Source organism: Nelusetta ayraudi, unplaced genomic scaffold (genome assembly GCF_046127955.1).
Source record: "Nelusetta ayraudi isolate G7.1 ecotype Tasmania unplaced genomic scaffold, CSIRO-AGI_Nayr_v1 ptg000120l, whole genome shotgun sequence".
In the NCBI taxonomy this organism is placed as follows: domain Eukaryota; kingdom Metazoa; phylum Chordata; class Actinopteri; order Tetraodontiformes; family Monacanthidae; genus Nelusetta; species Nelusetta ayraudi.
This window is the reverse complement of record NW_027466170.1, coordinates 791,092-815,009: the sequence shown is the minus strand read 5'-3', so window position 1 is coordinate 815,009 and position 23,918 is coordinate 791,092. Positions and strand designations below refer to the sequence as shown.

General features: G+C 45.5%; 6 protein-coding genes across 6 annotated transcripts; 1 reads left to right on the top strand and 5 right to left on the bottom strand.

Annotated features, from left to right (window-relative positions):
• Window positions 1–477: 477 nt before the first annotated feature.
• Window positions 478–3,587, bottom strand: cbln18 (cerebellin 18). Its single transcript, XM_076049976.1, has 7 exons — window positions 3,445–3,587; window positions 3,013–3,112; window positions 2,676–2,852; window positions 1,807–1,965; window positions 1,637–1,725; window positions 1,430–1,510; window positions 478–1,338 (listed from the first exon to the last, which is right to left on the bottom strand). The coding sequence occupies exons 2-7, from the start codon at window positions 3,110–3,112 to the stop codon at window positions 1,210–1,212; spliced, it is 735 nt and encodes a 244-aa protein (XP_075906091.1). The 5' UTR covers window positions 3,445–3,587; the 3' UTR covers window positions 478–1,209.
• A 1,363-nt stretch (window positions 3,588–4,950) lies between these two features.
• Window positions 4,951–6,346, bottom strand: LOC142903842 (complement C1q-like protein 4). The gene is made up of 4 exons (XM_076049690.1): window positions 6,340–6,346; window positions 6,151–6,243; window positions 5,930–6,070; window positions 4,951–5,562 (listed from the first exon to the last, which is right to left on the bottom strand). Exons 1-4 carry the CDS (start codon window positions 6,344–6,346, stop codon window positions 5,132–5,134), a joined length of 672 nt encoding a protein of 223 aa, XP_075905805.1. The 3' UTR covers window positions 4,951–5,131.
• A 1,362-nt stretch (window positions 6,347–7,708) lies between these two features.
• Window positions 7,709–8,721, bottom strand: cbln20 (cerebellin 20). The gene is made up of 4 exons (XM_076049677.1): window positions 8,693–8,721; window positions 8,478–8,585; window positions 8,240–8,380; window positions 7,709–8,142 (listed from the first exon to the last, which is right to left on the bottom strand). Exons 1-4 carry the CDS (start codon window positions 8,715–8,717, stop codon window positions 7,709–7,711), a joined length of 708 nt encoding a protein of 235 aa, XP_075905792.1. The 5' UTR covers window positions 8,718–8,721.
• Window positions 8,722–10,274: 1,553 nt separating this feature from the next.
• On the bottom strand, window positions 10,275–14,310 carry ftr86 (finTRIM family, member 86). The gene is made up of 12 exons (XM_076049668.1): window positions 14,011–14,310; window positions 13,364–13,900; window positions 13,091–13,186; window positions 12,749–12,982; window positions 12,506–12,665; window positions 12,283–12,423; window positions 12,140–12,190; window positions 12,006–12,053; window positions 11,854–11,895; window positions 11,698–11,763; window positions 11,403–11,605; window positions 10,275–10,827 (listed from the first exon to the last, which is right to left on the bottom strand). Exons 2-12 carry the CDS (start codon window positions 13,853–13,855, stop codon window positions 10,492–10,494), a joined length of 1,869 nt encoding a protein of 622 aa, XP_075905783.1. The 5' UTR covers window positions 13,856–13,900; window positions 14,011–14,310; the 3' UTR covers window positions 10,275–10,491.
• A 137-nt stretch (window positions 14,311–14,447) lies between these two features.
• nudt8 (nudix hydrolase 8) lies at window positions 14,448–17,494 on the top strand. Its single transcript, XM_076049673.1, has 5 exons — window positions 14,448–14,751; window positions 15,472–16,215; window positions 16,294–16,426; window positions 16,596–16,673; window positions 16,823–17,494. The coding sequence occupies exons 1-5, from the start codon at window positions 14,678–14,680 to the stop codon at window positions 17,018–17,020; spliced, it is 1,227 nt and encodes a 408-aa protein (XP_075905788.1). The 5' UTR covers window positions 14,448–14,677; the 3' UTR covers window positions 17,021–17,494.
• On the bottom strand, window positions 17,494–23,865 carry mfrp (membrane frizzled-related protein). Its single transcript, XM_076049671.1, has 14 exons — window positions 23,485–23,865; window positions 23,297–23,385; window positions 22,490–22,598; window positions 22,080–22,211; window positions 21,527–21,694; window positions 21,227–21,446; window positions 20,429–20,559; window positions 20,108–20,233; window positions 19,492–19,568; window positions 19,266–19,414; window positions 19,009–19,139; window positions 18,790–18,924; window positions 18,446–18,573; window positions 17,494–18,068 (listed from the first exon to the last, which is right to left on the bottom strand). Exons 2-14 carry the CDS (start codon window positions 23,348–23,350, stop codon window positions 17,844–17,846), a joined length of 1,785 nt encoding a protein of 594 aa, XP_075905786.1. The 5' UTR covers window positions 23,351–23,385; window positions 23,485–23,865; the 3' UTR covers window positions 17,494–17,843.
• Between the last annotated feature and the right edge of the window lie 53 nt (window positions 23,866–23,918).

Here is a 23,918-nt window from a genome sequence, read left to right as displayed (position 1 = left end):
ACCCTAGAAACAAATGGACAGGAGTGACAATAAACTAAGCACTGCCTAAACCTTGTTGTCCCCAAAGGTTTTTTTTTGTTTTTGTTTTTTGTAATTGCCGACACATAATTGACATTTCCATTTTATTATCATTTTGCCCCGACGTCACAGATGATTCCCCCTGGAACCATCTGCATGCCTTCACTCTGTGTGTGCGTGTGTGTCTGATGCTATGTGAAAATATGTGACGCACCAGTGTCAGATACTCTGACATCATGTGTTGATCCAAGGGGAGGAATCCACTCGGTCTGGCTGCCATTTACAATCTTCCATGAAAGGTGCTTGTTTACAGTAACACCCACACAGCAGCGTCGGGGACCCACTTGATCATTTCCTAATGATTAAAAGCCTCTCAGCACTAAACTCTCTCCATGCATGGTCTCTCTTTCACTCTCTGTATGTGTGTGTGTGTGTGTGTGTGTGCTTGCAAAAAACAAAACAAAAAAAACAAGGTTATTCTTCATTAATGGCAAACATGCAGTCGTGGCTGCTGTTGTTGGTGTTGCCATGGGAGCTCTCATGTTTTTATTATGGAAGTACAAGATTTTAACACATAACCTGAGAGATATCTACAGCAGCACTTCCGAATTGGACGCGGTAAATCTACTTCTTCTAACAGCTGTTTTTTTTTTTTTAAGGAATCAGTCGAGGGCTGATGAATGGGTTCATTTGCAGAATGTTAAAGGTCCCATATTCTAAAATATTCACTTCACCAATGTTTTCCAAAGGTCATCATCAGGTATCTATTGTGTGTCTTTGGAATTTCCACAAGAGAGAAAAAAAAAAATCCATTGATGACTTCTTTGTTTACAAGTCCCACTTTTCAGTGTCTGCTAAAAGAGACACTGTTCTGGCATTTATCCATTTGTGACATCACAAAGAGCACCACCAAAAACGTGAGCCTTGTGTTGGATCCGCCCTGTGAGAGCAAATCTGGGCAGCCTTGTTTTTGATTTTTTTTTTTCAACAAAGCATCAATTTAAGTGGCAGAGTTTATTTTCTGGAAGGCTGCAAACAGAGGGCTAAATGCATCGTTTATGTGATTTTATGGAGTTTTTTTTTTTTAAATAAAAAAATATTTTCTAAGGACGCCTTGCTGCAGTCTAGGGTGAAAATAAGAATCTGAAAGTAGCAATAATATGGGACCTTTAAAGTAACAACGACAGGCAGTTAGTCGTCCATCTCGGGGTAAACAATGTGTCCGCTGAAGCTGTTGAACTGCAGACGGTTGCAAAGCTTCCTGCCGGACGTCAGCTCCATGTAGACCTGGTCGCCGCTCTTCATTTCCAGCACGACGACCTGAGAGCACACAAATTCGCCAGTAAAGAAAACTACACGGTCCAGTTTGGACTTCCCACGTGACATTTATGTCCCGACCTTCCCTTCTTACCTGAGTGGCGCTGTCCTCGCCATCTTCTCGATTGTTTTCCCACGCACTGGCCACCACAATGCCGTTCTTCATCAGCTGAACCTGAGCACACGTCACAAACACAATGTTGTGCTGATTCCTTTCTTTCCCTCCCAAAGTTACAAGTTGGAATTTCTGCTGTGATCCTACACTTGCGCAGCAGTACATGCAGTTTTTTGGTATGCTTACTTTGTGGTAGATGCGCGCGCCCAATTGCACATAAGAATAGACTGTGAAGGAAAAGGAGTACACGCCAGCTTTGGGGGCAGTGAAGACACCTGGGGCATGAAGCAAACAACAGAGAATCACATTAGGCTTGAAAGTACTGTATAAGAAGGCAATTGTGTTGTGGTTCTTACCCAAGGATGGGTTGTATCCTGCGGCTTCGTTAAGAGTAGTGATGCTGTACGGGATGGGCACGTTGGTATTAAATGGACCAAAGCAACGTTGATCAGTTCCAGGGACGGGGGCTGCGGCCGCAGAGTCCATTTTGGCTTTGAAGGCAACTTTGGTAGCAGCTGAGGTGGACAAAGAATAAAACTTTTGCAGCATGAAACAAAGCTCAGAAGGCCTACTGAGGCCTACTAGGGCTTTTACTCTGAGGCCCGACACGTAAAATTTGCAAAGTTCTATTATTTGATTTTGTAAGTTTTTCAGTTGGAAAAAGTAAATGAATAAATATGAAAATGTTATTTTTTTACTTGATTACTTGAAAGCAGGTGCAATTTGATCAACACCTCACACACTGGGCCTTTGAATTCAAAAAATGCATGGCTGCAAGATGAAAGATTTCACTTCTCTGAACCCATTCAGTCTTTTCAGTCTTCTCTAGGATTCACAGCTAGCTGTCTTAATGAGCAAGCAGCCCCAGAAGGAGACAAGGAGGACACACAGGGGGCGACGTTGAGCCTTGCTGCTGCTAAAGACCTTCGTGTGGAGGCTGCAGTAGAGGAATTTTGTTTGTTTTTTTAGTTATCAGAACAACACAAGAAAGTCATTAAAGAAAAACCTCACAAAACGACACCGTTTTGGTTTTACTTATGATTCTCTTGGGCCGTAGTTTGACTGCTGTTAAAGATTTTTTTTAGCTTCCTGCACGGCTGTGATCAGTCCGCAGAGATGTAAGTGATGGAGGGGAGGCATGAGATCTACCCCAGATGGATTAACAATGGATTTTGACATTTGATGTGAATTGTAGACATCCGTTCAGCGCCATCCATGTGCTTACCTGCGAGCTTTTCCACTCTGGTGCCCAGCTCGCTAACGTCCTTCCACAAGAGCGTCATCCTGGTGAAGGCGTTTTCCTCCAGCTGATACATGTCATTGGCACCGCAGCAGCAGCCTCGCTGGCGGTTGAAGGTGCAGTCGCAGTCCCACTTGACACAGGTCAAAGGTCCCTGACTGACTGCGATGTGTGACAGCCAAAGGAAAAGAGGAAACTTAGCGTGAGATCACGGCTCTACATCACCTTGAACAGGCAATCTTGAAATTATGAAGAGGAAACATACAGTATATGCCGGTTGTCTCAGCAAAGCCTGGTGTAAGTGCGTTAAAAAGTGACTTACGTGCTGCGTCTCTTAGCAAGTCAGTGGTGCTGGCCTGGGATGCGACACGGCCGCAGAGAAACAGTGACGCCAACAGGAAGGACACTGGTAATACAGCCATCTACAGAAAAAAAAAAATGCAGCATTCAGGAGTAAATCAGCCGTGGGCTCGGAAGCTCCTCAGAAGAAGTCCTTATACAGTCCTTAGCCTTTAACCTCCTGCTTATTTAATTTACACCAGCCGTTACTCATCACAGGTATCACAACTGAGAAACAGCTCTGAGTCCTGGCAAAAGAAAAAGTTGTTTTAATATAAGAAGAGTATCTCATTTTAGCTCTAACTATCAAAACCAATCTTGTCCTGTTAATTGCCTTCAAAATAAAATATATCTGGCTAGATGTTACTTTCGTATCACCGATCACCATTCAGCAAGGACAGAGGGATAAACTCACGGTTCCGGGTTCCTCTTCCTCCTTGTTCAGACACTATTTCTCAAGCTGCAGTGAGTATACGAAACCCAGTGACAGCTTAAAATACTTTAGGTGCGTCTTATTGATGGTCCTCAGGTGCCTCCTCCTCCTGATGAGGTGGACAGACAGAGGCTCCACCTTCTCTCACAGAGACAACTGACATCGCCGCTTTGAGCGTGGCTGTTTGTCAGAGGCCCATAATGTCTTTAGTGGGACAGCAGGTGTCTGGTTGCTGCTTGACACCAGCTGCTCAGATTTGCTGTTTTTGTCGCATCCTTATTGTCCCCATGAGGATATAATGATCTGTAGATGAACTGACAAAGGCAGCTGATAGGAAAAGCCTGCCTGTCCATTGATGAAGACCCCAGAGGTTCCTGGTTCTCATGCTGATAGATGGCAGGGAGAAATTAGACCTCGCGTTCCCAGTGATACTCGCTTATTGTGGCGTCCTGCAAAATGGAGATGTTTTGATTACATCAAACTGGCCCTCAAAAAAATGAAATCATCTCAAAAGCGTGGCCTAAATTTGGTCAAACAATAAGTGGCAGAAGAGGAACCTCCTGTGAAGAACAATGAATGTGAAATGGGTAAGCCCCCCCCCCCCCCAAAAAAAAAAAAATCTGGTTTCTGATTTGCTTTTATGTTTGGAACGATCTTCCGGGAACTAAAAGAAACCTGACGTTCAATCCCTTGGAGGGGCCTTGGGGTGTGATTTACTGCTTTAGAAAGAAAAGTTGATTGATTGATGGATGTTGTGCAGCCATTTGTTCCCCCTCACCTTTCCATTATGTAAACAGGGTGTTTCCTGTGTTGCAGTGGTGGCTTTAAAATATGACAGGCCTCGGGGGGGGGGCCTGGATTACCTTTCTGGTTTCTGATGGGCACCTGTGTGAACGGAGTCCCATGTCAGCTGACCTGGTTCAAAACAGTCTTATCTGATAGATTTAGGCCAGGCTGCACCGAGGATATTTTTTTTCAGACCAAACCCTGGAGATGACTCACAAGGAAGCGTCATGCACCCTGCATCATGACCTCGGGCCGGGCGGTTACCAGCTGAATGAGGTATTTTCCAATTCTTTTAGAGAACGCTTCCCACTCCCTCTTATCTCAACTATCCCCTCCTCCGTCTTTGCCTGTGATGAATGCTCGATGATGTTCATGTTTCCCTTGTCAAAAATTAGATTTGTGTGTTTGATGATTGTTGTGTTCTCTCTCTGATTTACAGAATATGAGTAAAATTAATTAAGAAGAGTGTGAATGCTTGTTTCTATTCACCTCAAATAAAGTGAACAAAATTGGTTGATCAAAATCTTTCACATCCAAAGAAACCAAAAGGAGATTGATATAACTGCATTGCTTTATTTTGAAAATACAAACTCGCCCATCTCTTTGTTTGATACAAAATCATTTTCTCCAAAAACAGTTTTTAAGGCAATAAGGCAAAAATGTTTTTTGCTTATCTGTCAATGTTTAATATTAGACATCTTTGACTGCAACAGGGAAGACTTTTCATAGATGCTTAATAATAGTAATGAAATAAAAACTACCCGCAGAGGAAAGACACCAAAGTGAGTCACCACAAAAAGATTCTATGTCTGACTTTTCACCCGGCTTCTGTTGGGCCAGAAGCATTGTGACAAAAATAACCGGCAACATTAAAACCTCCGACTTATTCGCCGTACAGCAGAAAGGCGCTGAACGTGTTAAAGTGGCTGCTGTCGTCGCACAGGAAACAGCCGGTGGGCAGGAGGACGTCCACATGGTCGCCGGCCTGCAGGTGGAGGGCCACGGTCACGGTGGAACTGTCCTCCTGGTCCTGGAAGTTCTTCTCTTTGGCTCCGGCCACCAGCTGGCCGTTGACCCGCAGCCCGGCGCAGGCGGCCAGCTGGTTCCCAGGGGCGCCGGCGTCGCTGTGGACGGTGAGGGCCAGGCTGTAGACGCCGGAGCGGGTGACCGTGAAGGTACCGTTCAGCGGGTTGTAGCCGCCGCCCAGGTTGAGGAAGACGTGCCGGTAAGGAATCGACGCGTCGGCCCGCATTGGGCCGAAACACTTGAAGGGCTTGTCGTCGAACAGGGCCGCAGAGAAGGCCACGCGGTTGGCTGGGGACAGAGAGGGAATGGGGAACTGAACTGCGAGCCACATGCGCCTTATTATTTTTTATTATTTATCCTGATTTACGATTTTTGTATTGGTAAAAGCTCAATATACCGCCTGTGAATACACTAATGAAAGTATGTAATTGCGGTACACTGAAAGCAAGTCCCCACCTTAGAATGGTTCTCATACATGCAGTATATAAGAATTTACATTGAGCAATAAAAGTCTTGCTCCTAGTCAGCTGCCATCTTGCGCAGCCATTTTTAAGGAAGCCCGCTTGACAGCGCTCTAAATATAAAACAGCCGTCAAGCGGCCTGCCTTAAACATTTTACACACTGGACCTTTAATTGTTGTGTTGTGCCACTTACTGATAATCTGCTTGAGGCTTTTGTTTGCTTGCTGGCACGACTCCTCCACCTCGTCCATGGCTTTACGGAAGTACAACTCCAGCGAATTAATCTCCTGCAGCATTAAGCAGCAGTGACAGGAGCTGCGTTCTGCGGTGCACTCTGGGGAGTGGGGCCGAAAGGGACATAAATACATCTCAAGTAAAAAAAAACCTTTGCGTTATAACATCCTGAGTCCTCACCGTTGCCTATTTCAGGGACAATTTGTCTGGGTCCATTCCAGTTGTAAACGTAAGCATGCGCTGGAAGCTGCAGGAGACACAGCAGAACGACAGCTGTGGGGCAGAAAAAAGAGAAAAGGCATCTTCGCTTTACACACCTGTCCTTGCGTTGAATTAATATGAGTGTGTGCAGGTTGCTGTGCATCTCACCTCTCATGTTAAAGACGGAATGTGGCCTCGGCTTCAGGATGTCTGGTTTGATAGGCCGATTACTGGCAGGAAAGTCTGATGGATATTTATTTGAACGACAACTCCTCCCTCTTTTTTATTCTTTTTTTAATCCTCCACCCTATTTGGCAGCTATAACCACTTTTATCATCAGCTGCTGCTTTTATTTTCTGAAATCCCCAGAGAACAGACACAGACACATACCCTCCAGGGCTTTGTGTAGAATTTCAACAGACGGGTTTCACCTAACGTCTGGTCAATGACTGGGTTAGAGCAGTTTTGAAAGCTCCATCTTCCCTAAAACAAAGTAAAAAATATATATATATTTTTTTTAAATGACACAGTTATTAGGGTTATTAGGGTCACGGTGAAGAGAAAAGAGAGAACAGTGTTGGGCAGCTGCACCTGTATTTGGCTCAAACAGTAGCTGGGCTTTATTTTTGAGACACCTGAAGTGTGTAATGAAGTTTTAATTGTGAGACGGATTCCGACAGTTCCCTCCCACACCAGCTTTACAGTCGTTCTCATCGGACCTCTCTGGCTGTGTTGATTTTCTTTCTGTTAAAGACAACTGACGCCCAAGATGTATTACATTTATTTAGTACATACTTTTACGTGCATTTTCTAGTATTTTTGTTGTTGTGTAAAGGTTGAAAACAATTAAGAAAAAAAAGATTATGGAACAATAAACAAACAATAAAAATGCTAATTCATAAGTGTATCCTGTTGCTATAACACTAGAAAAGCTCATTAATAATATCAAGATCATTTATCTTTTTTTCCACATTAATAGGAAACGTTAAGAACCATCAGTTATGAAGAAGGATTCAATTTTTTGATCACCAAACTCGGCCTGTTTGTATGGTACACACTTGTATTTACATCACCATAGTTTATTTGAATGGTAGAAAATGGAAACAAGAGAGCCTTCTTGTTAAGGCGCAGCAGAGGTTTCACTCTTATATCTGCAGGCTGCTGATGGAATGCAAGAAAAAAAGCCGTCCAGAGGAAAATCTTTTCTCAAAATCCAGTTTTATTCTCTTTCCACAAGTCAATCACATTTGCTTTACAGATCTTTGAAGACATCAAACCAGCATTTTACAGAATTTGATTTAAAAAAAAAAAAAATGGAGATACAACTACTTTGCAACAGCCACATGACACATTGCTGAAGGATTCACACGTCGGGGACATTAAAAATGTGCTCAATTTATCCGACGCGCTTTTGAGAAATTAAATAGGAAGGGTGAAGATTTGTGTTACGATGGAGCAGACTAAAAAGTGATGACTGCGAACTGCAACTGCAGGAATCTTTGACAAGTTCACAGCGAAGCCGCGACGTTCCGTCGACTCAGTCGGTGGCGTAAAGCAGGAAGCCGCTGAAGGTGTTGTAGTGGCTGCTGTCGTCGCACAGGAAGCAGCCGATGGGCAGGTTGACGGACACCCGGTCGCCGGCCTGCAGGTGCACTGCCAGGACGATGGTGGCGCTGTCCTCCTGGTCCTGCATGTTTTTGTCGCTGGGTCCGGCCACCACCTGGCCGTTGACCAGCAGGGCGGCGCAGGCGGCCAGCGTGTTCCCGGGGGAGCCGGCGTCGCTGTAGACGGTGAGCGCCAGGTTGTAGACGCCGGAGCGCGGCGCGGTGAAGACGCCGGTGGCAGCGTCATAGCCGTTGCCCAGGTTGATGAAGATGTGCTCGTAGGCGATGAGCTTGTCGTCGCGGAAGGGGCCGAAGCATTTCAGGCGGTCCTGGTTGGTCAGAGCGACGGAGAAGGCGCTGCGGCTCGCTGTCGAGCGGGGGAGGGAAGGAGGGACGAGGTTAGAGTGCGGCGTAAAAAAACGGACAAAATTGTGTTGCGCAGGTGGCGACGGGCCGAGCCTCACCTCTCACGTTGTTGAGGATGGCCTTGGACTTGGCCAGCTCGGCCTCCAGCGCGCCGAGGCTGGCGTTGAAGAACTTCTTCATTCGGTGGATCTGCTGCTGCATCAGACAGCAGCCGCACGACGCCTGGTCGGTGAGACACACTGGACACACACAAAGTCGCAGCAGGTGGCCGATGTTAGAAAAAAAAGAAAGAAAAAAAAAACCTATGCAGCTTAGTTAGCTGAAAAGTCCACTCACCGTTTTCTGTGTTGGGATCCACAGTGTCTATGATTCCATCAGGACCCCCCCAGCTGAATTCGTTGACCCCGCAGAAGGCGGCGTCCAACAGAAACAGGAGTACGACGGCTAGGAGACATTGGAGAGCGGGGGACGGGGGGGCAGGGGGAAGGGGAGGATGTTAGAGAAGAACATCTGAGCATATGTGAAGTGTTTCTCTCAGGACCTGGTCTCACCTCTCATGGCGATTGTGGACGACATCTGAGGCGGCTGAGGTTGAACTGTCGTCTAAAGGTTGACCGCTGTATATATGCGCCCCATCTGAAGCTCCTCCCTGCCCCCCGACACTCTCCTCTTTCTTTCTTTTTTTTCTTTTTTGCCTTTGCACCATTTGTTTTTAACCCGTAACCCTAAACCAGAATGAGGACACACACGCAGGTACACACACACACACCTTGCCGACACACATGCACAGTCCGGAGCTTTTTGTGTTTTCGATGTAGGTCGGGACCCACAGGATGAAGTGGTGCAGCTGTTAGCGCTGTGGCCTCACAGGAAGTCAGGAAGTTACGGGTTCGATCCCAGGCCTGGGGCCTTTTCTGTGTGGAATTTGCCTGTTCCCGCTGTGTCTGCTTGGGTTCTCTCAGAGTTGTCCAGGGTTCTCCAGCTTCCTCCTACAGTCCAAAAGCTTGCATGTGAGGTGAATTGGGAATTCTAAATTGGCCGTAGGTGTGAGTGTGAGTGGTCGTTTGTATTTCTATGTTTTTTGTGATCCTGTGATGAACTGGTGACTTGTCCTGGGTGTCACCACCAACCCTTAGTGCAGGAAGAAGCAGGTATAGAAAATGGGTGGAGGGATGTATATTATGCAAAATATGTTTTTGAGAATTCAGTTCGAGGAATAGAAAACAATAAAGTTATGTTATTCATTGTATTAAAAATTATTTTTTTTTAAATAAATATCAGTGTTTTTCCAAGCAAAAAAGCAGTCCATCAATCATGACAGGTTGCATTGTTTCCTCTGTCACAGAATATCATGATGAATCGCCACGTTGAGGCGACTGTGTTTCAAGTGTTCCTAACACCTTTCCTATTGTCTTCCTCTCCAGTCAGGCAGGACTCAGCAAAGTATCGGCGTGACACGTAAAACGAGAGCGTCTCCCTGGGTGAATCCCCATGAATAGTGTTGGCTTTCTTTGGTTCAGCACCACAAAGGGAGTCTTTATACACACGGATATTTGGGATATTTTTATAATGACAATGATTGAGAAGAGTGAGCATGAAGCAATTAGACTACTAGGCGGATGTTGTGAATTTACGGCATTACATCAAAAGCTTGCCGTCAGGAGAAGCGTCAGGTGCACAAAAGAGAGACTTGGGTCAAACATTTCCTTCTAAAAAAAATCCATGTGGGAGTAATTCAGATCAAAGAGATTACTTGGAAATAGGTCTCACAACATCCAGGACGGCTTCACTGGGACCAGAGATAAGATCAGCAGAGCCCTGGTTGTTACTTCCCATCACACAGGATGATAGTAGCATGCTAACAACATATGAAGTAACCAATTTAATATTTATTTATATTGAAGGGTCCTTTAATAAAGCATTTCTCTCAAGAACAAAAGATAGCAAAAGCAAAAAAGCTAAACCTAAAATGGTAATATTTTGAAATACCCTTTGCCATCAGTGTCAAACCTTATATAATCTTTTCAGGTTGGAAGACCTTTTAAATTATAATAACTACGTTTAGTGTTTCAGGTCCTCTTTAAGGACCCAATATTTAATAAAGATAGCATTTAGAAGAAAGCATAACAACTGTTCTTTTAATTGATTTTATTTTCAGAAATATTATAGTTACATCACATCAGTAGAGTAAAGAAAATATTTTTTATATATAGGAGCCAGACATCCTTTTAAACCGTTTTTCCCAACACAGTGATTTCCATTGTGATATTTGTTCTTTTATTAAAGTTTCAAATAGTACGTTATGAAAATAGACCAGCAGGTTCGAGCCCCATCATTTTTTTTGCCCACATCAGTCCAGCTGGCAAATTGTCACAGAAGCTCCGGCTCCAGCCCAGAACCTAAAACCAGGGTATAGCGGACCAGAGAACTGGTGCTGGTGCTGGTGGATCAGATCCACCTGGTTTTTGGTCACTCGGTAAAAGGACAGAAGCCCTGCGTGCTGGTCCAGGTAGACGCCGATCCGCCGGGCTTTTGGTGAGCCCAGCAGTTTTTCCTGGTTGTCGTGCCAGAAGGAAAAGCCAGTTCCGGACCAGTAGAGGCTCCAGGACTGAGCGTTATGACCCAATCGGCTCCTGTCGTCCGAGCCTTTACGATCCATCTGTTTGTAAGCCACTCCAATGGTGACCTGCACGGCAGGAGAAAAATATAGACACATAATGAGGGGAAAATGACATAAAATAAATCGTACAAAAATAAATCAATTAGATTAGATAGTCTAAACTAGTTTCTATCTGTGAAGAAGCTAGAAGATTGGCCGCACACTAAAACAAAAGCTGCCGTGTTGCAGGTGTTAAGTTTTTGATTTGAAAAAGAGTATAAAAAAAAGCAAACAAACAAAAATATATTGTTTGTAGTGCATTTCAATTACCCATCTTCATTGATTTTTTTTTAACACTAGAAGGAATTTAGTGGATTTACAGCACTTCACATAATCATCAGAGTCCAAATGTATTGGGACTTTGTAACATGAGTCAGATGCAAGCAGCTACAGTCTGAACCTTCTGACTAGTCTCCTGTAGTGCACCAAAACTACTGAGCTTCTGGCTTTTCCCACGACTAAAAGACAACAAAAAAACAAAAACAAAGATTTGATGTGAAGATTTGAAATTTCAGGCTAATTTTATGAGGTTACGTCCCAAGTAGCTCAGGACTACAGGATGTGTTGGATTTGGTGTGTGGAACTCTAACAGTTCTGCAGACCTTCTGGCCGCTCCACTCCACCTCCCAGTAGTACGGACTGCCTCCCAGCGGCTCCCTGCAGAGGACCTGCCTCCAGAAGTGGAAGCGCTCAGGATGATCGGGCGGGTTGAAGTTTTCAGCCTTCAATGTGGCCTTCCGACCTCCGTCCGACAGCTGCAGGTGTCGATACACCGTGTTGGGATCCATGGTGGGTTCGAAACAAACTGGAGGGGAAGGTCGTGCTTTGGTGAACACTCACTAAACACTCACTCAACCTGAAGGTGTTTGTGCCGCTGTGGCTTCGGACAACACTCACATTTCAGCATTTCGGCTCTGGTCTTTGGTTGTGGATTAACAAGACCAACAGTCGTCACAAGAGGACCTGGTAGGGAAAGAATCAGCGCATATCAAATCAATGACTAAAAATTCATGGCAGTGATAACGCCACCCTTTATTTTCAATGTGCATTTACCTCTTGCATGGGAAGGAGGACAAGGAGCAGGGGGCGCTGAAGCTTCATGAGAAGAAGAAATGAAGAAGACCAAATCAAGAAATCACACTGGAAAGAATCCTCTCTGCACACAGGAGCTGGATTCCCCCCCCCACACACTTTCTTCTATTTACCATGACGGAACACAGGGCGAGGTGAGTGTTTGGGTGAATCCTCAGGTCCTGCAAGAGGGAAAGAGGAAAAACACTGACTCAGAATACTCTGGATGATTGGCATGAAAAGTTGGGACACTTAATGAGTGACTCACTTTGTGGTCGAGAAGGTGGCAAAGGTGGAGGCTCTGTCATCATTTCGTACACTGTGGAGAATCAATACGGCGGTCCGTAAAAACAACACCGATAACAACTCAAAGAAATCTTCAAATCAAATCAATTCATCATCATAATGTACCTGGGCTTTTTGAAGTGCTCTGACCATTGCTATCAGGGGTCAAACGATCATCTGCATCTGCGGCACCTGATGCTGTTTCTGCACCTGCTGAAGCTGCAGCTGCTCCATTAGATATTGGAGTCATTGGTGTGTCAGAATTACCTGCAAAAAGAAAAAAAACCCCTCTGATCAATCAGAACATTACAAAGAAAAGCAGCGCAGAAAAAAAGAAGAGAAAACTAACATATTGCGAGGATCTTGTCCAGATTGGCTTTGCACAGATCCTGTATTGACTCTTGCAGTTCTCTCATGGTTGAACGAACAGAAGCCACCAGCGCCTCCTGACCCATTGCTGACCCTTCTGTTGCATCTGGCTGACGCAGCTGCTCCATGAGGTGGAAATTCTTGAGAACAGAGGACACAGCGTTAAACACTGACCAAGAAAAAGGAAAATTAAAAGTCAGTGCGCAAACTTGTCGTCTATCACCTTCAAGAAGCAGATATGGTCTTGCATGTCGGCCAGCTGGCTCAGCTCGGCGCTCCTCCCACGCAGCCGTGCCACCTCCTGCTCCAGCTTCTGGACCTGTACCTCCACCTGGCTGCCCACGGAGGCCTCGTGGGTGCTCAGGAGCTCACTAACCTGGGTGCCGGTCATGTTGACGGTTTTGACGAGCTCTGTGAATAAATCAGTGCTTTCTTGTTGTAGTGCTTGGACCAAAGCCTGGGAGAGTAGAGACATGAGGGGATACCAGAGAAAATTTACCAGGGCTTATTGGGATTCATATTTTTATTATATCCAGAAGGACATGACGTAAGGTGGGGAGCTTACCTTGTGCTGACGAGCATAATGTGGGCTCTCGCTGAGCTTCTTTTCAGTCTCCTGGATTCTTTTTTGTACGTCTGCCTGCATCTGAACGAGCTCTTTCTACAAACAGACAAACAGACACTTAAGAAAACAGACAAATCAACAGACAATAAAGGGCCTCACAGTGCACTTTATATTGAGTCATCTGGGATCTGCAAAAGTGCATTCCTCTTTTGAAAACGCCAAAGATCACTTCTCATTTGTAAAATGTAAGTTTGTGAGTTTCAACGTACTCACCTGTCTCTCGCCCCTCTCCTCCTGTGGCGTGAACACTTCATGTCCCTTGTGTCCGTGCTGGCAACACTCCTTGCAAACGCACTCCTTGTCGTCGCGACAAAACAGGTCCAGTGGCTGGTTGTGTTTGGGACAAGGTCTGGGCTCCACTTGGGGCAGCTGAGGGTAGACACTGTCCTTCTGTGGCCCCCGACCCGGCAGGATGTCCAGATAGATTGGGTTGGACGGTGGCGCAGAGCTGTGTTTAATGCCGTTAGCTCTCAGTTTCTCCATAGCCTCCACCAACACGGTGCTTTTGGCCAGCGAGGGCCGAGGCTTGAACACCTGCCGACACTGGGGGCAGCTGTACTGGCCGTTGCTGTCCTTCTTGTCCCAGTGACTCTGAATGCAGGCCAAGCAGTACGAGTGTCCGCAGGGCAGAGTGGCCGGCTCCTTCAGAGTGTCCAGGCACACCGAGCAGACGAACGTCTCCTCTTCAGACCAGGAGGATGCCATCAGGTAGATTAGCTGGTGGTCAGACTTGGAAGAAATCTAGAGATCCTCGTGTGAATGGGTTAGAGAGCCAAGAAAAAGAAAAAAGGGAGAGAGCTTAAAAAAGGGTAACCATAGCCAAGCAAGGCTAGTCTGAAATGTTTGTGAAGATGAATCACATGTTCCTTAAAAACCAAGGCACCCTGGGTGGAACTGGTAAAACAGGTGAGGTGGGGAGTTTCTCTCGCACGTCACCAGTTCTTGCCCATGATGGGCAAGAACTGGTCATTGACAAATAATGACCAGTTAAAGAAAATATAGTGAATGTGTAAAAAAAAAAAACTTAAGGCATGATCAGCAGTATAATTTTACAATTTGAGTGATAAATGGTGCAGTCTTCAAACCCTGCAAAAGGATCCATGTTTTGGTTTAGATCTGGCTAAAGGCGAGTCTAGTGAGGACAAACTGGTTCAACACCTTCGCTTAAAGTGTTGAACCAGACGCAGCTCTGTGTGTGTGTGTGTCTGTGTGTGTGTGTGTGTGTGTGTGTGTGTGTGTGTGAGTGAGAGTGAGAGAGAGAGTGTGATGACGTAATCACCCATGTGAATACTCTGTCACCTCCACACCCTTTACTGAACAGCTATGTGCCAGTCCAAACATTCAAAAAGCTCCAATTTACAGCTGTAAAATAATTGCGACGTCATTACAGCGGCAGTCGAAGCTAAGATAGCTAAAAGCCGTGAAGTACCTGGGACCTAAAGCAGTCAGCAAGGGTTTGAGTAAAAAAATAACCCTGCTAGGACGTTTCTGAACTGAAGAGGGCAGCGAAGCCCGACCGCGGTATGTATGTGCAACACTAACGAAGAAGAAGGAGGAGGGGACACCCCGGCGATCAGCTGTTGTTTGCTAAACTTTTTAAGGTGAGTATTTTTTTTTTCTGTCGTCATTTTATATTTCAGTACCCACATGAGTGAAAATAGGAAACATAAACTCGCACCCGCTACACAAAATGCATTATTTCAACAATACGCCCGTATCACGTGTCGATAAACACTGGCTTTCTTTGTTTTGTCCGGTTTCATGCTAATGTATCGTCTACCAACAAACGTCGCATTGTTCGCCACATTGATGATGTTTTTTCGGGCATCTGAATGTGTTGCTAGTTACAAACTAATGCCATAGAAGTACGGCGGAGTGGCGAGCAACTTGAAATACAAACGCGTTCTTTCAAAGTGCCGCTACCCTGCCCAGTTATCGCTACCAGTTAAAGTTTGTTTGCAACAAAATTGATTTTGATTGAGTGCCTCTTTTTTTTTTTGCTTTGTTTTTTGACATAGTTAACAACAGTTTGACTCGTGTCCGTTTTGGAAAGTTAAGCTAACACACGTGGCCATCGAGAAACAGTTGAAAGGTTACACAGACGTGAAATGCCGATGAATTCGTGAGCTGAGCAACCAGGTGACAATCGGAACCGTCGTCGACTCACCCGGAAGTGGTCGGTCCTCCTGCTTGTTGCCAGGCGTGACAGTCACTTAAATTACCACGCCGGGTTAAAGTTGAATGAGCACATTGAGTCCAGCCTGTCCTGGTATATTTTAATTTTAATTATTAGTATTATTTATTTTTATTTTTTTTTACAGGATGTTCAGGAGCCCTCAGATGCTGACTTTGTCTTGTCCCCTGCGGTCGTTGTTACTGAGGGAATATCATGCTGCCGCCTGCTCCGAGCACAGTGCTGCTGCAAGGACATTGCAGGAAAGAAGCAGTGGGGTGATCCATAGACGTAAGGAGGGCTCATCCTTTCTTACAGAGACTTTACCATGTTCAGCACAGCTGCCTGTCTTAAGCTCAGACTCTGAAGATCATCTGCTCAGAGAGACTTCACTTAAACGCCTCCCTTGTAAAGATTTCAGTCAAAACTCTTTAATCGCCTCGTCTTGTCTTCAATCTCGGAGAATGCCAGCTTGCCAAACCGTATTTAGCTCTACTGCTCAGACTTTTAAGAAAGAGCTTTTGGTGAGGCATTTGAGCACATGCGCAGATCAACGATGGGTGTTGAACCAACCGCTCAGTGAGCCGCAACTTCCCGGCGTCTACCTCAGCCAAACCAGGGCTGCGTCTTACGCTGCACCTCGCGAGGCAGTTGCCTGGAGAGACTGTCTGTCGCCAGAAAATGAAAACCGTTGCCGACAGCGTCTGGGGCCCAACCTGAAGCTGTACGAGATGGACAGAAAGGAGAAAAGAGGCTGGGTCCAGAGCAAGGCGAAGAGCCAGGCGAGATGGGCATCTGTCCTGGTGTCCCTCTGCTCTGTCGACGGGGAGCCGGCGTTCCTCTTCACCCTGCGCTCCAGCATGCTGAAGGGGAGACACAAAGGAGACGTCAGGTGAGTCAGCTGGCCACATGCGAGCTCAACAATGCAGTGCCAAGTAATGGATTTGTCCTGATTTGTAATTGTTTGTAGCTTCGCAGGAGGGAAAAGTGATCCGTCGGACAGCGACGTGGTGGCCACGGCCTTGAGAGAAGCCAGGGAGGAGCTGGGTGTGAACGTGGCCACAGACAGTGTCTGGGGCACCCTGAAGCCTCTCAGAGACTGGGTTAGTGCACTTGTTACCGTGTTGATATATTTATATCTTATATATAATGTTAATGTTAAACATTTTTGGAGGACATTTACTGTCTCCTTGACTTACAGAAGGAGAATTTTAGATTTTTTTTCTAATTATTTAACTGGTTTTCTTTTACTGTCTGTTTCTTTCTCACCAGTCAGGGATGATGATTGCTCCAGTCCTGGCTAATCTTGGCCCTATAGAAGAGTTAACCTTCAAACCAAACCCTGGAGAGGTGCAGTTCTTTATTTTTTAACATCAAGACTTACAAATAGCTGTGATAAATAATGATTGCTGATTTAAGGGAACATTGAGATAATTATGTTTTATTATTTTTGCGCTGCTATTTTAAGACACTGGTTTCCTAATCTATTTCCTTCCCAGGTGGAGGAGATATTCACCCTGTCAGTGTCACACCTGTGCAACCCGCAGAATTGTGGTTACACACATTTCCGCACAGGCAACAAGTACGGCTACACAATGCCAGTGTTCCGTAATGGGAAGCATAAAGTGTGGGGCCTGACAGCCGTCGCTCTGGATCACACCCTGAAACTCATCGTCCCTGAGCAGCGCTCAAAGTAGCGTAGCACGTCTGCCATGCAACACAGTTTAATACCTGATGAATGTGAAATTGGTCTTGTTGCCACGTTGGAAATCAGTGTGAATGTTTTATGTTATCTTATTATATGATTTTATTTTATCTTTATTTATGAATGTTCTTTTCTTTCATTTCACTGTGTTTTTTACCCCTGTACCAAGTTATTCTCTGTGTGAACCCCACTTCCACAGATTCAGAAGTTATTTTTAAATCTTACTAATCTTTTTTTTTTTTTTTTTTTTTCAGATTAAGTGGCGAGCAACAGAAATTATTGGAACAAATTAAATTGCTGGAATTAACAGCATTTTTTTTTGTTTGTTTTGAAATTATGCTCAGCACAGGCGGATTACTGTTTGTCACCTTCAGTGACTTTTTAAATTCAAAATAGACCCTTATATGATATCAGCACATTGTGTGGTGTGATGATAAAAACAACGCAATAAAAGTAGTTCTAGCTGTTTTCTTTGTATTCAGTCTCTCTTCTCAGCACATATACCTTAACGTGATTTTCATCAAAGCAATAAATAGTGCAAAAAGACAGTTTACAACAGGTTTCTCCAACACCGATTGGAAAACATCATCCAGCATAGGCCTGAATCAAGAACTTTTTTTTTTTCTTTCTAATTTAATTCCTTGAAAACTTTCCTACACACTGCAGAAAAAAACATGCTTCAACTCAAACTTCATTCTTCAAGACAACAGGTCAGTTCTAGGGACCTGCTGGTTTCTGTCCAGAATAAACGTCTTGAGCTTGCACTGGCACTATTGTAGAGATGAAGCCCTTTTACAAAGCCACGTGGATCAAAGTCAAGGCAGCGAACACTCCAGAGGATCCTGCGAGTCGGGCAGAAGGTGGCAGTTGAAGGGCCAGCTGAAGGAGAAGAGGTCCAGGGCCTGGCTGCACTGCTGCTCGGCAGAGGAGCAGACGGAGCGACAGGGCTGGAGGACGCCACCCTGAGGGCTGCACTGAGGCAAGAACATCCCACACACCAGCCTCCGCAGGGGCTCGAAACACGAGAGCTCCATCAGCACCTGGACAAGGATCCAAAGGAAAGGACGTCAAACTATGATAACTGTTAGTCTACCCTTAGGTAGGCTATGTAATGCAATGCTACAGCTCTGTGAACCTCGGTTTTTAAACTGTAGACCAACACAAATACCGAGTCTGTATTTTGAATGTTTTATAATAAGTTGATTGGCAAAGGTTCACATGTCTTTCAAATCTGGAAATTCTGTATTGAAAGGTTGCGGTAAGTTGTGGAAATTTGATGCAAGTTCATGGAAAAATCAGGGACACGTTTTTGAATTTTGTCAGTGAAAGTGAGTGGGAAAAAAATCATTTAAAAGTTACATTAAAAAATCTTAAAGTATTTCAATTACAGTTTGTAGATTGTGATGGCAGCTTTTACCCGGTACTGTCGCAGGAGTGCTGCAGCTTCCCTCTGATCAGCAATAGAGAGCCAGATGTTCGGGAAGGAAGTGTAGTTGTATGTAAGACCTTGGCACATCTCCACTTCAATGAGCTCACAAGAAGATGCTGACAATGGGAAAAAAAAATTCTAATTATCTTTCAAGCCAAGGCCTTTTAATATTTGGCTTGCTGGATAAAAGGTAGTCTATAAATTGAGACATAAAATATGACAACAGCTCATTATTTAGTGTGTTTCTCCTCATTGCTTCTTGTGCATTTTCAACATTAGATCCACTTTACTCCATTGGGGCTATTGGCATCCGCCTCATACAAAAGACTCACTGAATGGAGGATAGGTGGAGTTGCCGCAGCTCTGTTCGTCGGCGCCGTCGGGGCAGTCGCTCCATCCGTCACACAGCCACTGCGGCTGAAGACACTCACCTGTACTGCAGGCAAACTGGTTGGGACCACACGTCCCTTAAGATGGGAAAGAACAAAACAAAACACAGGTTGGGATTTAAAGATGTCAACGTCAGATGTTAAGTCAAAGCAGGAACTCACTGTCCAGCACTGACACGGCCTGGTATGTTGCATTGAAGCCGCTGTCGGCGACTCCTTCATCAGCCACGAACACCACGGTCATGTGGGGGCCGGACGAGGTCAGGTCAGGGGGCAGGCTGGTCCCACAGAACCTGGGGACGGTTTATGAGAGGCTGTTTCAGAATGTTCTTTCTGTGTATTGTTTCTCGTTATTCAATTTTTCCTCTGCCTTCAATCCACACAAAGGCTCCTGCTGAAATAAACAGTGACTCTCTCACCTGCCCAGCACTCGTCCAGTTCCAGTGTCGGCGCTGTCGTGAACCTCCACGTAGTCAAACTCGCACACGTCCTGCGTCTCCAGGCTGAAGTTCCTGAAGCTCAGCGTGACCACGTGACCCTCCTCGACAGATACATACCACATGCACAGCTGACGGGGAACCGGAGATTAGTATTCTGCAGATTTCTGCAGAGTTTTGGTAAGATCAGCAGCTGTTTGAATCGCACCTGCTGGTGAGGATAATTCCCCGGGTGGTTTGGACTGGACAGGTACCCGTACGGCCCGCTCTTCTTCCCACCGCACTCTGTGAAAGAGGTTGAGGCTAGTGGTGTGCAAAGCTGCAAGGTTGTATTGATCTGATACCAAATAAATACAGGACCAGTATCAAATTGCTAAATATGAATTATTTTCCTTGATCCAAGTGTGAATTATTAGAAACGAGGGCAGAATTTGGACATTTTTGGTAAATAGAAAACACTTGTCCAGACCATTCAGTGCCTTTCGCACCTTTAGAGCGGAGGTCTTCATAAAGAGCTAGTTGTTTGCCCTCCATTCAGTTCTTTTCTACTTGGAATTATAGTCACAATCATTTCATCAGAAGGGGTAAAAAACCCAAAACATTTTATTCCAACTTAATGAGCAATAGTAGTAGTTTAAACATAGTAATCAATATATACAAATGCAATATCTAGGCACAAATCTAAAGTATTGATATCGATGTCGATATTATCGATATTTGGATGGATACGCCCAATGCGAGTTGAGGAACTGGGTTAAAAAAGAGAATCTAAATGGAGATTTAAAAAAAAAAAAAAAATTCAAACCATATCTGCACGCTCTCACCTTTGTGTTTGTGGCTGCAGTTTGCCTCGTCACTTTGGTCGTGGCAGTGTGGGTGGCCGTCGCACACAGACACCGGCAGTAGGCAGCGACCCCCGTCACACATGAACTCCTCTCTGGAGCAGCTTTCTGACAGCACACACACACACACACACACACACAGAGGGAGGGAGGGAGAGAGAGCAAATGCAGATGCACAACTGTTTGCTCGCATTAAAAAATAAATTAACTTTCACCTTGACGCTTTTTGCGTCACCTTATTGCCATTCTTATTTGTTTCCCTCATTAAAAATGAATGATTTCATTTAAAGTATTATTACTGACTTTGCCCAGGCAGCACGGCCCTGTACTGCGCAGAGAAGCCGCCGCCGGCGATGCTGCCGTCTGAGTGGAAGGTGACCCACACCGTGCTGCTGTTCGTGTTGACCGTTGGTGGCGCCACGCTACCGCAGAACCTGCAGGAGGGCAGGAGAAGGAAAACCTGTGAGGGGTCTCTCAGCCATTTCATGAATTAGTCAGTTGTTCTCCTCCCATGTTGCAGCTTTGGATTTAAGAGGTATTTCAGACTCGTGCATGGATTCTTAGGCAGGTTACGTAATTTATTTATTTATTTTTTGTCTATTACAAGTTGTGCAATTGTGCCTTTCCAAGAACCAATGCCAGCAAAACTGTTTGTTGAGGGATTAAAGTGCCATAAAGAGTAATTTTTGTCCATTAAAGCCTGAATTCCTGGCAGTTTTCAGACTTTTAGTGCCATCTAGCAACAATTTACAGAAGTGCATTTAACGCCAGAGAGGTCTTTTGCCCTTTTATGGCAAAGGTGAGTAAGCAAGATGAGTTTTCAAAGCAGAGGCTTCACACTGTGTTGCTCACAATAATGGTTACAAATATGTCTATGGATGAAAAGAGGAAAAGTAAGAATACAAACAGGACTAATGAGAGACTCGTCACATAAAGGAAACTCTAAACAAATGAGTTCTTAATACACCAGGGCATACAACTTCAGGGAATAGTTGTGTAAATAATATTGCGTAAAAACATTTCACGATTTTTGGTGCCCTTCCAGGGTGCAACGTTCAAGGCCTCCTGTAGCAACAACAACTGAAATTCCTCTGGACCTACCTGGTGACCACAGAGCTCTGCCCGCTCTGCTCCTGCAGTTCCAGCCAGTCAAACAGACAGGGGGAGGGTCCCTCCACGGCCAGGGACAACACTCGGATCTGAACCAGGAAGGGGGGTGGCACCCTGATCACCCACACGCACAGCAAGTTGTGTGGGTAGGAGCCGGGGTGGCTCGGAGAACTGAAGCTTCCCTCTGAGTCTGTCAGATCTCCTCCACAGCCTGAGAATAGCGCAATATAAACTACAGTGCAGAACAAAATGAAGATTTGAGATGCCCGTACTTGCATCTGAATCTCTCACGTGCTTCAGATGGTGGGATCTTGGCGGGTTGCGGCGCAGCCGTACTGTCTGGCTGGATGCTGTTTCCGGGGATTGTGGGCAAAGCGTTGGGTGCTACTCCTCCAGCACCCCGAAGGTCTGGAGGACGGGTGGGCAGAAACTGTTCCTCCACTTCCTGACCTTTCATCTCTGCATCATCAAGCAGCACGAGGAACAAGACAATGAGAGACGAATCAACTGCACAGTTGGAAATACGGATAAATTAACAAATGCATCCATGTTGATTTTTTTTTTTTTTTTGTGCATTCAGTTGGAATTTGTAGCTTTGGTCGCCTGCCCAGCACCTTGACACAACAGTGCACATACTGTTGTACTTCTTGCTCTGCTTCTTTCTCTTCCTCCTCGAGTGAGCCAGCCAGCTTCTTACAGGCAGGCAAGAGATAATGATGTTTACATTTGAAGCATGAGGCCGTTTTTTCACAAGAGGGTGCTGGGCAGGCAACCAACGCTACATCATTCAGTCCCAGGCCAGGTATTTTTTGCTGTGCTTTTTTTTAAAATGTGTGTGACTCACGCGTGAGCAGGAGGACCAATGCCAGTCCAACGGCTGCCAACACCAGGAGGGCTGCAGCCGAGACCACCAGCGCCCCCCAGCCACAACCTGGGGCCCGCAGACGCATCACACACACGCCAAGCAGACCCAGGCCTAGGTGGGATTGACAAAGCACGCGCTTTTGAGATTTCAAATTTGGAATGTTTGTAATAAAATATCAGATTTATGGCACACCAACGGCATCAACTGCAAAGACTTTGATGATATTGTTACGTTTAAGGCTTCCCTTGTTCATGCATTGTCTCTATGATCAGGTGTTAGACGTCACAGTTACCACCAACTGCTACTTGCCACACCAGAGTCCAGGTGATGCAGTTGTTCTAGTCTAATGCCGGTGCAAAGTACCGCTGTTGGTCAACTGGCTAACTCACTTGCTGCTGGTGGTTTAATTGGCTCCGGGGTGGACGAGGATGTCCTGAAGCCCTCGACCTTCTCCTCACGCTCGCCCTCCAGCTCAAAGGCGGGGTTGCAGAAGACATTCTGAGGGAAAGCAGAATTATCTCCTTCAAAAAAAGAGCAAGAAAGTTCGAATTTGCCATTACGGTGAAATCAATGTAACTTTACATATTACCATTTTTTAATATATATTGTATGCAACAAGCTCATTAGCCACTAATTGCTTAGTCACACATTATGTATCAAAAATTCATTCGGACTATTATGTTTGGCTACCCAGCCTATTAAAATCCAATTCTAACTCTGCTCTTTTTTTCAGCCTCAACTCCAGAGGGAAATATGCAGCTGCTCGCGGCAAAACACTGATATCCACTGTGTTAACCTGCCAGTCCGTACCTCATTCCATCTGCAGAGTGCTGCTGAGAAGGCTGTGCACACACACAAAACCTTGGATGCGTCTAATGTCCGCTGCGGGTAAAGGTTCAGGCCCCTCTCACGACCCTGTTCCTTTTATGCATTGTTTTAATGTCAAGTCCAGCTACTTTAAAGAAAGTGGCCAAATATAATCTCTTCGAAATGTGGGGTAATCCGACGCAATAATCCACGCAATTATGCTGCATTATGCACGAACAGAACACAAAGAGGGGGGCCTCAGTTTCCAACTACAACGTCATCCCAGCCACGAAGCTTGAATTGCACTAATGGAATTACAGTTGTAGTCCTACCAGTCGTACTGACTGAAGACATTCATTTTATAACAACGCTATGATTTTGTTACTCACCTTATAAATATCAGACGAGTCTGAGTACACTGCGACTTGGCTGAGGTCAGACATCTTCAAGTCCGCTGTTGCTCCTCCTTATATAGAGCCTGATGCAGCCATGAACGCATCAGCGGACACAAGAGAGCTTTTTGGAATCGAGGGAACATTACAATTCATGTCCTCAGTTTTGTCCCATCAGTGCCCACCTTTTCGCTCCTGCAGCAAACTCACAGTCTTCTCTCCTCCAGCACAGCAACAGGGCCTGTTGGTGGACATCCATGGACAGTACGGGGGGGCTCAACTCTTAAAACAAATCCATGTTTGCTTCTTCTTTTCTATCACTGTTGCCGGTTCCAGCAGTCGCAGCAGCAACAGCGTCAACCTCAGGTTCACTCTGTTGGACGATGTGAGTGCTTACAAAAGAGTTTGAGGAACACTTTCTCAGAGCCGAGCAAAGCCGAGTCAGCTGAGAGGGCTGAGCCCCCCAGAGGACGGAGGGGCGGGCTGGACGCAAGCAGAGGGGGGAGAGAGGTGGGGTGGGGGTCCCTGTTAAATCTTCATAATCCCTGTAATGATCTTTTAAGCCCCTAAAATGTTTCTCACATGCGTGCCTGCCGCTCTCACCCACCCAAGCCATGAG

Excerpts from the sequence above, each read along its gene's own strand:
- LOC142903842 (XM_076049690.1), bottom strand. Across the intron at positions 6,071-6,150 it reads TGTCCCTGAAATAGGCAACG|AGTGCACCGCAGAACGCAGC; the intron begins GTGAGGACTCAG and ends CCCACTCCCCAG. Across the intron at positions 5,563-5,929 it reads AAGCCTCAAGCAGATTATCA|CCAACCGCGTGGCCTTCTCT; the intron begins GTAAGTGGCACA and ends CTCTGTCCCCAG.
- nudt8 (XM_076049673.1), top strand. The coding sequence starts at position 14,678 with ATGTGCAACACTAACGAAGAAGAAGGAGGAGGGGACACCCCGGCGATC. Across the intron at positions 16,216-16,293 it reads AGACACAAAGGAGACGTCAG|CTTCGCAGGAGGGAAAAGTG; the intron begins GTGAGTCAGCTG and ends AATTGTTTGTAG. Across the intron at positions 16,427-16,595 it reads TGAAGCCTCTCAGAGACTGG|TCAGGGATGATGATTGCTCC; the intron begins GTTAGTGCACTT and ends CTTTCTCACCAG.
- mfrp (XM_076049671.1), bottom strand. The coding sequence starts at position 23,350 with ATGTCTGACCTCAGCCAAGTCGCAGTGTACTCAGACTCGTCTGATATT. Across the intron at positions 21,695-22,079 it reads ATTGGTCCTCCTGCTCACGC|AGATGAAAGGTCAGGAAGTG; the intron begins GTGAGTCACACA and ends TTGATGATGCAG. Across the intron at positions 20,234-20,428 it reads GGCCGTGCTGCCTGGGCAAA|AAAGCTGCTCCAGAGAGGAG; the intron begins GTCAGTAATAAT and ends GTGTGCTGTCAG.
- cbln20 (XM_076049677.1), bottom strand. The coding sequence starts at position 8,717 with ATGTCGTCCACAATCGCCATGAGAG. Across the intron at positions 8,586-8,692 it reads GTCCACAATCGCCATGAGAG|CCGTCGTACTCCTGTTTCTG; the intron begins GTGAGACCAGGT and ends AATGTCTCCTAG. Across the intron at positions 8,143-8,239 it reads CATCCTCAACAACGTGAGAG|CGAGCCGCAGCGCCTTCTCC; the intron begins GTGAGGCTCGGC and ends CCCGCTCGACAG.
- ftr86 (XM_076049668.1), bottom strand. The coding sequence starts at position 13,855 with ATGGCATCCTCCTGGTCTGAAGAGGAGACGTTCGTCTGCTCGGTGTGC. Across the intron at positions 12,666-12,748 it reads ACCATATCTGCTTCTTGAAG|AATTTCCACCTCATGGAGCA; the intron begins GTGATAGACGAC and ends TCTGTTCTCAAG. Across the intron at positions 11,606-11,697 it reads CAGAGCCGAAATGCTGAAAT|TTTGTTTCGAACCCACCATG; the intron begins GTGAGTGTTGTC and ends CTTCCCCTCCAG.
- cbln18 (XM_076049976.1), bottom strand. The coding sequence starts at position 3,112 with ATGGCTGTATTACCAGTGTCCTTCCTGTTGGCGTCACTGTTTCTCTGC. Across the intron at positions 2,853-3,012 it reads CTTGCTAAGAGACGCAGCAC|TCAGTCAGGGACCTTTGACC; the intron begins GTAAGTCACTTT and ends CACACATCGCAG. Across the intron at positions 1,966-2,675 it reads CAGAGTGGAAAAGCTCGCAG|CTGCTACCAAAGTTGCCTTC; the intron begins GTAAGCACATGG and ends TGTCCACCTCAG.